This window comes from Telopea speciosissima, chromosome 7, assembly GCF_018873765.1.
Source record: "Telopea speciosissima isolate NSW1024214 ecotype Mountain lineage chromosome 7, Tspe_v1, whole genome shotgun sequence".
NCBI classification, from domain to species: domain Eukaryota; kingdom Viridiplantae; phylum Streptophyta; class Magnoliopsida; order Proteales; family Proteaceae; genus Telopea; species Telopea speciosissima.
In genome coordinates this window covers 15,962,673-15,976,331 of record NC_057922.1, presented here as the reverse complement: position 1 = coordinate 15,976,331, position 13,659 = coordinate 15,962,673, and the positions used below count along the sequence as shown (strand labels likewise).

The 13,659-nt window shown below is 38.7% G+C and overlaps 2 protein-coding genes across 5 annotated transcripts; both read left to right on the top strand.

Annotated features, from left to right (window-relative positions):
- On the top strand, positions 1–4,159 carry LOC122669393 (protein REVERSION-TO-ETHYLENE SENSITIVITY1). Its single transcript, XM_043866151.1, has 3 exons — positions 1–156; positions 2,800–3,237; positions 3,529–4,159. The coding sequence occupies exons 2-3, from the start codon at positions 2,959–2,961 to the stop codon at positions 3,949–3,951; spliced, it is 702 nt and encodes a 233-aa protein (XP_043722086.1). The 5' UTR covers positions 1–156; positions 2,800–2,958; the 3' UTR covers positions 3,952–4,159.
- Positions 4,160–6,687: 2,528 nt separating this feature from the next.
- LOC122669450 (pentatricopeptide repeat-containing protein At3g24000, mitochondrial) lies at positions 6,688–13,165 on the top strand. 4 transcript variants are annotated; one of them, XR_006334019.1, is made up of 3 exons: positions 6,895–9,312; positions 11,331–11,392; positions 12,881–13,165. XR_006334019.1 is itself a non-coding variant. In XM_043866217.1 (2 exons), the coding sequence occupies exon 2, from the start codon at positions 6,940–6,942 to the stop codon at positions 8,959–8,961; it is 2,022 nt and encodes a 673-aa protein (XP_043722152.1). In that variant the 5' UTR covers positions 6,688–6,773; the 3' UTR covers positions 8,962–9,770. The 4 variants fall into 4 exon arrangements, 2 of the variants coding, with proteins under 2 accessions (XP_043722152.1, XP_043722151.1); XM_043866217.1 differs by lacking the exons at positions 11,331–11,392; positions 12,881–13,165 and adding an exon at positions 6,688–6,773 and having other exon boundaries at positions 6,940–9,770; XM_043866216.1 differs by lacking the exons at positions 11,331–11,392; positions 12,881–13,165 and adding an exon at positions 6,775–6,859 and having other exon boundaries at positions 6,911–9,770.
- Positions 13,166–13,659: the final 494 nt, after the last annotated feature.

The following is a 13,659-nucleotide window of genomic DNA, read 5'->3' as shown; positions in this document are numbered from 1 at the left end:
TCTCCCTCTCAAAATTAAAGAAAATTATCCTACTGATTCAGTGTATCAAGCCAACCTCAAAACCCTAATCTTCTCCAAAAGCCATTGCTGGGTTTCTCAACAATCATGGGTTTCCGATAATGGAGTCGTTTTGATCGCCCGTGTGCATGGATGAGGGTAGCTTCAATGGCCGATGCTCATTTATTTATTTATTTTTAATTTTAGTTTTTCTTGACGTCCATGAATTCTTCTGTTTGAGCTAGAATTTCTTTCACTTTCGTCTTCTTGTATGATCTTAGAGCTTGGAAGTTGTGTGTAAACCTCTTCTCGATTTTTGTTTTTTATTTGGGACAAAACGGGTTGTTGCTGCTGTGATGTTATCTTTTTTTCATTTCCCAATTACTTTCTCTTCTTGGGATAGTTTGATGCTCTGGTTTTATGTTCATGATCTTGTCTACACTTTTGTTTTTGGTTAAATTAAATATTGGACTTAAACAAATGAATAGTTTTTGAGCTTTGAAGTAAGAAAGATTTATGCGAATGTGCCACAATTTTTACAGAAACTATAATCGAAGGTATGCCTGACGGGATAGAAAAATTGCTTGTCGTGGTTTAAGCTCCTATTGTTTCTTTCTGTTAATGGATTTGGGTTTTTACTTTTTTTTTTTTTTTTTTTTTTTTTTTGAGGGGGTGGAGGGACTAATTTTTGGGAAATTTCTAACTTTGGTGATCTTTTTATTTGTTTTTTTTTTTAAATAAAAATAAAGAACAAATTTAGATCTGGTTTTTTCGTATGGTAGGTTCAATAAGGTTTCTGATCTGTATAACAACCTCTGTACTGTACATTCATAATTGAATAAGATTTTCTTTTAGGAGCAAAATAGATCCCGTACAATGTTGAGCAATTGTGGTAATAATCTGGGGTTCTTCACAAGATAACGCGATAGCGCTGAAACCAATCTGTAGGATTCCTAAACCGGACAATTTTAGTGACAGTCATAGCTGCCTTCAATGCCACTTCATGTGCAATTTTTACTGATTTGAGGTTTATAACAAAATAACTATGTTAGCTTGTTAAAGACCTGGATCATTTCTTTGGAGTCCAACTCTACCTTCAATGTTGATAATTCAATTCCTTGGCTGGGCACATTCTATCAATGATATTCTATTTCTTTGCTTTCTACTTGAATTTTTTAATTCTATAATACAACTTCCCAACCATTTACGTCTCTACATGAACTGATTAGTTGGTTTGTTCCTCTGGTACAACTCATTAGATTTATGAGCTTGTGAAACTTGTATGATATAATGAACGGATTCTGGATTCCTAGAGAGATAGAGAGAGAGAGAGATCATGACAATCAATTGTTTGAACGCAACTCTCGGACTGTTCACATATGGGCTGTTGCTGTTGTTCAAATATTATAGGGGTAATTGCCCTGATCTGCTCTCCTGGAAACGAGGTTCCACCTTTGTAGGCTCTTTAATCAAATAACTGATGTGAAGGGTTGATATGTGGTTCAAGGAAGCTGTTCTCTCTCTCTCTCTCTATTGGTGGCTGGAGGTGCCGATGCTTCTCTTAGCAATCTCACTAACGGCCCCAGGTTGCTGTCTACTGCTTCCTGAAGTCTTGGGGTATGACAGCCTCTTTGGTTTGTCTTGTTGCCATTCATATGTTGACCTTACATCTTAGGCCTCATCGCTGGCATCGCCAGCCCTTGTTGACCCATGCCGATCCACCACCTGGTCCCAGTGGCCTTGCCACACATCGGCAAGGCCCCCAAGTCCCCTTGCCCATCACCCACAAGGCCTCCAGGCCCCTTGCTGCTCACCTGTGAGGCCCCAGTGCCGCTCCCCCCCCCCCCCCCACCCACCCCTCTTTTCTCTGGGACTTTTATCTTGTTGAGGTAACTATTTTCTGTTTTATGATTAAGGGATGATCCCATGTGGATTCTATTTTCACAATTGGAAGTTCATTGAGTGAGGTCCTCAGATCTTAAAAATACCACTCTCTCCTAGTGCTGTTTAAATTACAAACTCTTTTCATCCCCCTCTGATTGTGCTATGAATAGGAATATCTTTGAATTTTGCTTCAGGTAAGCCAGTTGTGCCACCCTGACAGTGGCTATTCAGTGCCTCAGATCTCTGTTTTGCAAAAATCTAAATAAAAAATTTAAAAAAAGAAGAAGAAAGAAACAGAGAGAGAAGGCAGAAGTACCAGGTCTCGGAGCTGCAGTAGGTAGCTGACTTCTTCTTCTTACTTTTATAGAGAGAAGGGTGTACCAGGCCTGAGAGTTGCAGTAGACGGGTGCCTTCTCTTCTTATTTATTTGTGCTTCTCCTTCCTCTTCTTCCACGATTACCAAGGTAAGGTCGTTCCTACTTCTGAGAGAGAGAAAGAACTAATACCAACGTACTTTCCTTACTAAAATGGGAACTTGATGGTTTCTTTGTATAAAATGTACCCTAAAGGGACATGGTATTTTCAGCAAAAAAAAGTAGTATGTTTTGGAAATAATTATAAAGGATATTTAGTTAGTGAAATTACCAAAAAAATAAAAAATTAGTTCATACTTGTATATAATAGTATGATATGATAATTTGGTTATATGCAATCAATACGACATCTTATGGTATGAAATTATGAAAGTTTGTGCTACTGAACTCTCAGAACTATAATACCTTTAGCCACATTACCATGCAACATATTGATGAACCATGGATATTGTGTGTGTAGTATTTGTTTCATTAACTCCAGTCTTTTTGCCTCTCCATTTTTTATTGGAAATGCTCACCATAATTTGATTCTTCTCATATGCAGATTGACTCTGTGTCCACTTTGAGTGAAGGCAGAATAATTATATATTCTCTGGGAATAGGTTAGCTATGTCTCAGTTCTGGGAATGTAGTAGTTTGGAGTGATTATGTTTAACAGCCCAAGTTCATTTAGAGCCAGTTGTCTCCAGGGAGAAATTCTATAATGGAACTGACAGAAAATGTTGTTGAAGGCTGCTCTTACAGAAGCATGCCACATGAACTCTGGTCACTTGATGAAGTTGATCCAAAGAAGTCAAAGTTTCCATGTTGTATTGTTTGGACTCCACTCCCCGTAGTCTCATGGTTGGCACCTTATATAGGACATATTGGCATATGCCAGGAGGATGGGGCTATTCTGGATTTTGCAGGATCCTATTTAGTGAACATAGACAATTTCGCATATGGTGCTGTAGCCAGATTTCTTCGACTTGACAGAGCACAGGTGCATTTATTCTCGCAGATCATATCTGTTCTTTTTATTATTCAATAACTCTCTAGAATATACGTACCTGTTTAGCACTTTCACTTTCTTTTTCCCTTGTTCCCTGTAGTATTTTATTTGGCCAAAACATTGTTTTCGATTGGCTTGAAAATGCTGAAATTTTGTGTTATATTCTACTGCTCTTGAAGTTCTTCTGTTATGGAAGGGGAAAAGATTGATTATTTTGATGGATTAGAGATATTAATTGGGTCCATGAATTGGTTTTTGATTTGATCCTGTCATGTTGGACAGTGCTGCTTTCCTCCTAACTTGGCCGGCCACAAGTGCAAAAGTGGGTACATGCATGCGGAGAACGGAACTGCAGTCAGTTGGGATGATGCACTGAGCTCAAGCATGCGTAACTTTGAGCACAAATCCTACAACCTTTTCAACTGTAACTGCCACTCATTTGTTGCGAACTGTCTGAATAGGCTCGCTTATCGTGGGTCCCTCGGATGGAACATGGTTAATGTGGTTGTTTTGATACTGTGGAAGGGGCAATGGGTGGATGCCATGTCAGTTGTGAGGTCATTCTTTCCCTTTGCTCTGGTGCTTTGTCTGGGATTACTGATAGCTGGGTGGCCGTTCGTGATCGGATTGGCATCCTTCTCTGTTCTCCTCATGGGTTGGTTTCTCATAGGTACTTACTTTTCCAAAACTCTGTTAGAGTGCTAGATCATTGTGTAGCACTCCGCAGATTTCTTTGATAGAATGATGGAACAGATTTTTAGCATCCAATCTTAAGCTTCATTGGAATGCCTTCTCACATCTGTAATTGCAATCTGGGAACATGGAGTGAGTTGCAAGAGGTTATTTTGAGGAAAATTGTAATTGTTAGATATCAAGAGATGGATAGAGTCTTGAATAAAACAGATAATTGTTTTTGTAAATTGTTAGCTTAATGGATTTGTTTTTTTTCCGTTTTTGGGATGGAAGTTTGTAGATTGGGCTGACTTGGCAGTTAAGGGGTTGAGAATTTTGTAACTATATAACCAAGCTTCTTGTATTATTTTTTTTTGATAAAAAGCTTCTTGTATTAAAAGCAGCACCAGTCTGTCAAACAAATTCAATCAACAACAAATAAAATAAGAACAATAACAGCAATTCACAATATCATATCAGCAATCACAAAAATCAAAAGAATTTCACAAAGAAGGCTAGTAGTAGGTAGCATTTCACCAAAAAGACCGTAAATAGTCATCTTTTCAAAAGAAGATAAAAGTGTAACATCCAACGGTTACATGAAAAGCTCTTCTTAAAGAAGACGGATAAATCATAAAAGTAGTATTATGCTTAAGCAAAAGTTTATATAGAGCCCCAAATTGATATGATCGAAGGACCCCCAAAAAAATAATAATAAATATGATAAATATATAAATCCAATGACAATTCTATAGTTATTACATGCAATCCCCAAGTGATGCGGCAACCGGATCAAAATACCCAATTGAGTTTGTCTGCCCTGTACTTAAAATCAAAGGATATGAATAATGACATTTTGGTAAATAATCAGAAATTGTAAGGTGCCACTTGGTTAAAAGAGAGAATGGCAAAACTGTAATTAAACAGATTATGCAATGTGGTACTTGGTAAATCAAAAGAGATACATATGATATTAGGTTTTATGATTGGGGATGAATTTGGAATAAACTCAATTCAAGTGATTAAACTCATTAAAGAGAATAAATGAGGTTGGAATAAAATAAAGCTAAAAAAATACATTTGATTTAACGTACTAAAGGGACAAATTGGTAGTCATGTTAATCTGGTAATAAACCAGAATTTTTAAGGGGCAATTTGGTATTCAAAGAGGGAAATGGACAGAAGTGGGATTTGAAAATATTTGTTAAATCCTTTTTTTTTTTTTTGGTAAGAAATAAACTTATTTATGAATTCGTGTCCACCGCAAGGTGTCAAAGTTATAAAGACCTGACAACCAAAGAGTGAAAAGAGGCCAGATTATCTCACACGCATAAGACATTGCTTTCCGAGCCAAGGAGTCAATTACGTTGTTAATCTTTCTAGAAATGTAGGTGAATGAGCACTCTCTAAAACAACTGCTCAAAAGTTTGAGATTCTATATGAGACTAATTAGATCTATAGAGTGGTGTGGTTGGTTTTTTTAGGTAAGAAGTAAACTTATTCATTAACACATATTGAATGCAAGGCATCAAAATTACACAGTTCAGACAATCAAGGAGTAGAGACGGGCCAGGATGTCCTACGCGCTAAGGATATCACCCTCCAGGCTAGGGAGTCAACCACGTTATTATTCTCCGTAGTAACATGGCTGATTACAGTTGATAATTGAGATGAAGTCTTTTCAATCAAATTTTGCAACCAACCAATCAATGCCTTCAGCAACACCGTGAAGAAGATGGGATCTTAAAGCAATCGCCTCCCCTTGAAGCACAGAAGAGAAAGCAACAGGAATTTTTATTTATTTTTTATTTTTGGTAAAGATTGAATTTACTGATGATAAGCATGTAAAAGCGGAGGAATAGAGACTCCGATGACTGGATCACCGAGGCTATTTGAAATAATAAAACCTATCCCTCCCTTCTCATCTCTCAAGGATTCTTATAGAAAAAAAAAAAAAAAAATCTCTCAAGGAAATATCAGGGGTAGGCTTGGAAGCAAATATAAGGCAAGGGTAAAGAGTAATTAACTTGAGAAATAAGGGTAAGAAAAATATTGGTATTAGGGAGGGACGATAAAGGAAAGGGAAAAATTAAAGGAACAAACCAAAGAGAATCGTTATATCGTTTCCTACCTTCTCCGTGAACCAGAGGCGGAAACCAGTGAGCTTCAAAGGAGAGAACTCCTTCAGCTAGACTTCGTTGGTCTTGAAGTTTTGAAGGAAGATAGATCTTGAGGAGGGCTCTTTCAGGCACATAAATATCAATCGATAGCAGCAGATCTTCTTCAACCATTGACGGTAGCAGGGGTATGGTACTAGCAGCAGGGTATCACGCTACCAGAAGGGAAAAATCGCAATCGATATCGTTTGGTTGTCAACAGCAAGCAAATCGCAACCTAGAAAAGCAAATAGGGTCGGTAACAATCCAGCAATCGAAGCAACTGATTGTGAAGTAGCAGAAAACAAATCTTCAAGATTATCATATTTTCATTTGATTTTTTTGGGGGTAGAAGCATGTATTCACTCTCGAATAGGATTTTAGAACTATTATTTGACACAAGTTATATTTAGTTGTATACTTGTATTTATGTATGGTCTTTGGCATAGTTGTGTCTCGCGTCCAGGCGCCTTGGACGCCTTGGCCGCCTTGCGTCTAGGCCGTCTCCAATGCCTTGGGTCGCCTAGACACCGTCACAACTATGGTCTGTGGCTTCTGTTTGATAATGCCTTATTATCTAAATCATAATTTCTTCTAATACATTGTTTTCTCTTTGCTATATTTTGTAGCTTATGAGAGGATCAAAGACTATACAAGCTAAGAGGTTCAGTTCCTAGGCATGGGTGTTATGCAAATTTGGTTAGTTTATACAATTTAATTTGTTTTGTAATATATGCTTTATGTTTTCATTGAGGGATTGGCCATTGCCACTCTCTTCTTTTTTGGTATTATTATTATAATTTTTTCTTTCAAATATTCAGGATCAAGTTAAATAGTACATACCTGATCTCAGATAGTGGGGCTGATGGCAAGAAAGAAAGCTGCAGTAATCATGAAGAAACTTCTGTGCTCTAATAATCCTTCCTCGTACAACATGACAATCATCCTCCCCGTATCATCCTTCTTTCAACTATTACTTCCTCTTCAAATTTCCTCCTTTGCCACTCAGGCTTCCTTCATAGACTCCGAGAGTTCGGAAGGAGAGGATAGAGACCTCATGTCTTGTATCATTCAGGACAAAGATCTACTCCGTCACAGTAAAAAATTGGGAACCGGGCTCCATGTTCTCGACATCATTGACCGAGGTTCAATGGAACCAGACCCCATGTTGTACAATAAACTGTTTAAGAAATGCACCCAACTGGGGAGGCTGAAAGAAGGAAGAATCGTCCATGCCCACTTTCTTAATTCCAAGTTCAAGTCTGACCTTTTTATCCAAAATACCATCCTCAATATGTATGCCAAATGTGGTAGTTTAGATGAAGCCCAGAAAACATTTGATGATATGCCTCTTAAAGACATGGTCACATGGACGGCTTTGATTACTGGGTACTCTCAGAATGATAAAGCCCAAGAGGCTCTTAAGCTGTTCCCTCAGATGCTTGAGCTTGGATTGAAACCGAATCAATTCACCTTCTCCAGCCTCTTGAAGGCTTGTGGGGCGGCACCAACTGATTATAGTGGCAAGAAGATCCATTCGTTTTGCGTCAAGTACGGCTATGAATTGAATGTTTATGTGGCAAGCTCTCTTTTGGACATGTATGCGAGGTGTGGAATGATGGGGAATGCTTTAATGGTTTTTGATGGGATGATAAGCAAGAACGAGGTCTCTTGGAATGCTTTGATTGCTTGCCATGCTAGGAAGGGTGAAGGAGAAGATGCTATTAGATTGTTTTGGAAGATGCAGAGGGAAGATTTTCGACCTACCCATTTCACCTATTCCAGCCTTTTCAGTGCTTGTGCCAGCAATGGAGCTCTAGAGCAAGGCAAATGGGTACATGCCCATATGATAAAGTCGGGTAGTAAGCTTATTGCATTTGTTGGTAATACTCTTCTTGACATGTATGCAAAAGCTGGTAGTATTGAGGATGCGAGGAAGGTCTTTGGTAGGTTGGAAAGCAGAGATGTTGTTTCCTGGAATTCTATGCTTACTGGGTGTGCTCAACATGGCTTTGGGAGGGAAACTGTTAGCCGGTTTGAGGAAATGCTTAGATTTGGTGTTAAACCCAACGAGATAACCTTTCTATGTGTTCTTACTGGTTGCAGCCATGGTGGGCTGTTGAACGAAGGACTGTACTATTTTGAATTGATGAAAAAGTACATGGTAGAACCACAGGTTGAACATTATGTGACAATTGTCGATCTTCTTGGTCGAGCAGGGCTTCTTGATAAAGCTGAAAAGTTCATAAGGGAGATGCCAATTGAACCCACAGCAGCTGTCTGGGGAGCTTTGCTTGGTGCTTGTCGGATGCATCGGAATATGGAATTGGGTGCTTTTGCCGCTGAACGTGTTTTTGAGCTTGACCCCCATGATTCAGGCCCCCATGTGTTGCTGTCAAACATTTATGCCTCTGCTGGTAGATGGAGTGATGCAGCAAAAGTGAGGAAGATGATGAAAGAGAGTGGGGTGAAGAAGGAACCTGCTTGTAGTTGGGTGGAGATCGAGAATGCAGTTCACATGTTTGTTGCTAATGATGATGCTCATCCCCAAAGAGAGGAGATACGTAAGATGTGGGAGAAGATTAGCAGCAAAATCAGGGAAGTTGGGTATGTCCCAGATACAAGTCATGTGCTATTGTTTGTGGACCAGCAGGAGAGGGAAGCAAAGCTGCAGTACCACAGCGAGAAGCTCGCTTTGGCTTTTGCACTTCTCAATACACCTCCTGGCTCAACCATTAGGATTAAAAAGAATATCAGGATGTGTGGTGATTGCCACTCAGCAATCAAGTTTGCGTCCAAGGTGATGGAGAGGGAGATCATTGTGAGAGACACCAACAGGTTTCATCATTTCAGCGATGGTTCTTGTTCATGTGGGGATTACTGGTAATTCCTTAAAAAGGAAAGATTTGAGTGGAGTGATGGCTTGGAAGACAGATGGTTGTCCATGTCTCATCTGTCCTAATTTTGGGTTCTCATGACAATAATCCAATTTTGCGTACAGTTGTATATTTTTCAGTTTTGCCCAAGCACTGTACTACAAGTCTACAACTGATCTATGATGAGAAAAAGTACAACTGTTCATGGGGTCCCCATCTGAAAAGGGAAAAGTTTTTTTCCCCCTGGACGAGATGAGGCTATTAGAAGAGAGTAATGCATGATGGCAGCTGTAAATCTGAGAATCTACAACAATGTGATGTTACAACTATCTTATGTCAACCATACATATGCCAGCCATTAGGTGAGTCTCGCAAAAACCTCCTATCATGAATGTTCCAATCCTGATAGGATAGTCTTGTGTGTACAACCTGAAGCCATGAATTTGTATCTTAGCAGGATGTACAACTGATAACATCATGTATAAGATACTGTAAAGATTTGCATGATGCACTTCTTTGATAAGTGACCTCGCTTGTTGTGTTGATTTGTTAATTATTTTGCTGAATTAACATTTTGATGTGGTCTACTGAGAATCACTTAAAGCCTAGACAGATGGTTGACGAAGATTGTTAAAATACATTTTAGTGCTTATGTTAGTTGTCCTTGCAGATAGGAATTTCCATGATAGTGAATGATCCCATACTTCTGATGCTAGTACTAGCTGATTAGATCAATCTTCCATGAGGTTGGAACAGGGAGCTATGGCACTGTAACACATTTATATTACTGACGTTGAAACCTTTTGATTGTGTGGTATTTATTGATGTTGGGGCTTTTAGAGTGGAGTATCACTGCTGTATTCGTCCTTTTCTTTTTATTGAGAATTTTCTTTGTTTCCTCTATTTTCCTTCTAGCACTTCTGATCTTTTTCTAAGCATACGGATTTTATCTGTATTTTGTATAATGTTGCTATCTGGATTAGTACTTCACAATCTTGTTACATTTTAAACTGCAGTTTTGAATTTGGGCTTTCTTATCTGTATGACTGTATCACCTAATCATATGGGTGCTCAGAGTTCCACCCACAAACAATGACTCAGATTCATATATTGACTTCATATTCCACTATTTTTTGGGAGCAATGTGGGTAATTTGTGGATAAAAGGCATCCAATTGGATTTTAAATATTTTTAATGGAAAGAAACCAGATGGGATCAGTCCCATCCTATCATGGATATTCTTCAGACATTTCTGAGAATTATTTAAGCCCCATTTGTTTGCAGGGGTTTGGTGGGGCTGGGAATACCTGACAGTATTCCCAGGATTTCCAAAATATAGCATGTTTGGTTTGGGATTTCTCATTAATTGAGGAATCCTTGTCAGCTTTGTGTCCGGTGTGTGTTTTTTCCACCCTTCTCTAATGTCCCATCTAATTCACAAGACTTTGGCACTATTCACGGTAAAAGTTGCTAACATCTTCTTTTCTTCGTTCCTTCTTCGACCTCCCTCTCTCTCTCTCTCTCTCTCTGCTTTGAGCCATCGTCCCTCGTCTTCTACCCTCGATTCCACTCTCTCTCTCTCTAAACATTCCCACCAACCAAATGAATGGGGTGGGAAGTTGCAGTGATCATCCCTTCCTTCCCTTTCCCTGTTATTCCACCCCACTACGGTGTGGGATCCACTCCCCTAACTATCCCACACCATACTTCCCTGCAAACAAATGGGGCCTTGGTATCATATGTGACTGATGAATTACAATGTTACTATTTGTATGCTAACTCAGCTTGGGAGATCCAGCCATCCAGGCCCCATTTGTTTGTGGGGAGGTGGGGGAAAGGAACCCAATTCAGTGTTGATATGATGCAATGAAGACAAAATTGATTTTGTGGGAGCTTGGGAGATCCAGTTGCACCTGTTCCTGCAAAAATGTTTCATACTTATCGTCAATATTTAGTTACAAGCTTTCTTACCATTGCATAGGCTTCACTATTTTCAAGCATTGTTGCTTGACTAGGTCAGGGGTAAGGCTGCGTACATTATGACCCTACCCAGATCCCGCAGTGGCGGGAGCCTCGTGCACTGGGTATGTCCTTTTATGTCGAAGGTTTTGCAGTTGAGCTGTGTGAGCTGCTAGAATCAGCTTCATTCTGTTTTTCCTTTCTACTTCTCACATGCTACTTCTTATGTAACTACTAAGGGATCATTTATTTTCTTTGGGTGGATGAGAATGGATTAATTATGTAATGTATATAGCGAAATAAATTACAGCTTTTAAAAGCCCACAGATTCAGTGTATCAACATAGAAATTTTTTGTGGTTCCATCCCCTCATGTAATCCTCAATCTCAGAACCATGACTTTTGCTTCTCTACTTCTTCAGACTTCATAATCAAACAGTTCAAAGATCAAGACTCAACGACTCCTCCATGGCTTCATCCCGAGGTCAGTAAATCAATATTGCTATCGTCATTTTATGTTTCGGATTATGTTTCCCCTTCTGTTGAACGCAAAAAGAAAGGGGGGGGGGGGGGGGAGAGAGCTTTATCTTGAAGCCAATTTGGATCTTTATTCTCGGATCAGAACTGTAGCTTTTGGGATTTATCAATTAATTTCCCCTTCCATATGGAATTTGATTTGTTACCATTGTTTTTCGTTCAACTGCAAGTTTTTTGGTGGATTAGGGCTTTGTTATGATCATGCCAAATGGGTTCTCTTTGACATCCTAATTACTAGCGATTCGAATGTGATCCAGATATTGGCAATCCAAATCACAGTCTTAGTTGGACACTAGGTTTACTGTAAGATGAAGTATTTGCCACTGGGACTCCCATGGGCATGGAAGATACTTACATTTGATCTCCTGGTTGATGGGTAAGTTCTAATTGTTTACCCTCCTGAAACTGTCATTTGTTGATTGTTACTGGTATTTTGATGATTAAATTTAGGCGGTTCATAACCTCATTAACCAAAAACCATGAAAACTAGACGTTTCTGCTTCCGTAGGGAATAAAGAAGATGTTGAGATAATGGTGAGTGAATCTCTCCGTACCATCTCTCTTGCTTTTTTGTGTCATTTGGTGGTCAAAGGGAACCTAGTCAGTCAAGCCAGACAGAGCCACCGCCTTTCTTTTGTACATCAATGACTAGTGGGAGAAACAAAAGTTGTTCTTTAGTTGGACACTAATGAATTGGTGAAATTATTTTTATGACAATTTTATTCTCTTTCTTTAGATGATATCTATTAAGGCTTCTCTATTCTGTTTTAAAACCCAGATTTAAGTTCTTCCAAAACATTTGTTTTCAATATCACTTTGGTAGCAGCGCTGAGACATACTAGGTTACGTCTTCTAAAACAAAATGGAAGTGTTTTTTAAATAAATGAATATAAACAGAATGAATTTTAAATATTAAATTAAATTAGAAAATCCTGGATGTTATAAGACCACATGGATGGGAAGCCTCCTCTCTATTGCCTAGTTTTTCTTGTAATTTAATTTAATTTTTTTTTTCTATTGGATGCAGTTTGTTTGTTCAAAACCTACTGCTTGGTTTAACCATCCAAGATGTCAGTTTCGTCTATATATTGGCCGTAGATTTTTTTTTTTTAATGAATATGCACCCTTTTTCTTTTGCCTCGCAATCTTGGGAAGCTCCTCCTTGATTGAACCCTCCAAGTCCCCCCCCCCCCACACTCTTTCTTTTTCTATTTTGGTGCAAATTCAGTGCAGGAAAAGTTCACTTATAACATTCCTTGGACTTGGGTCCATAGCCAGTTTATTTCTATAGATAAATGATGTTGAGTCAGTAGACCAATGAATTTCATACTTGGATCAATATACAGCTTTTGAGTAGGGTTCGTTGTTCCGTAGCTCCTAACATAGTTGCACTTGCATTGCATGGGTGGTGATAAGATTTTTGTGTTTGTTGCAGCCAGTGAGTTAACTATTGTTTGGAACGGAACACTCTTGTTATCAATGTTGGCGTTGACTTGGCACTTGCAGAGGTCCTTTCAACATTTCTTGCATTTTCTGTATAAGAGAATGGAAATGAAGTGAACTGAGTAACCCTCTAAATGTGAATTCTTTTCATGGTAATTACATACCATGTGCATTCTATATATGTTTGTATGGCAGCCAATTAGGTGCTTAGGATGGAGAGCACTTTATTATGCCTAATTTCAACTTGGAAATTGTCCATGTAGCATATTTAAAAGTATATTTCTTGGATGGCCTCTAGCAGACCATCGTTCTTCCGGTGTATATTCTATTTTGGGTAGCTTTTTTGTTTGCTGCAGACCAATTCATTACTATGGCTCCTCTATAAAATGGACTCATCATGTCTACCATTGCCTGCCACGCAGCAAACCTCTGTGAATGAGTAGACTGATTAACTCACAAACTGTGGACATGTTCATGTCAAATTATATGCTAAGTTAATTTCAACCCTAATGTGTTGAAACAAAGATCTGAAAATGGTTGAAATTCTTATTTATAAAAAAAAATGCTTGTTAGACAGGATGAAATATTGAGATCAAACACTGGTCAGAAAGTCCCAATTAGATAAACTATAAAGGTCACTTCCCACTTTCACATTGTTGTTTTGGAGGGGGTCTTTTTATTAAATGTACACATGGAAAAGGATGAGTATGCTGCCTACAGTGCATCTCGTTTCACAATCACTGAAATACTTTTTCCTCTCTTTACATACAT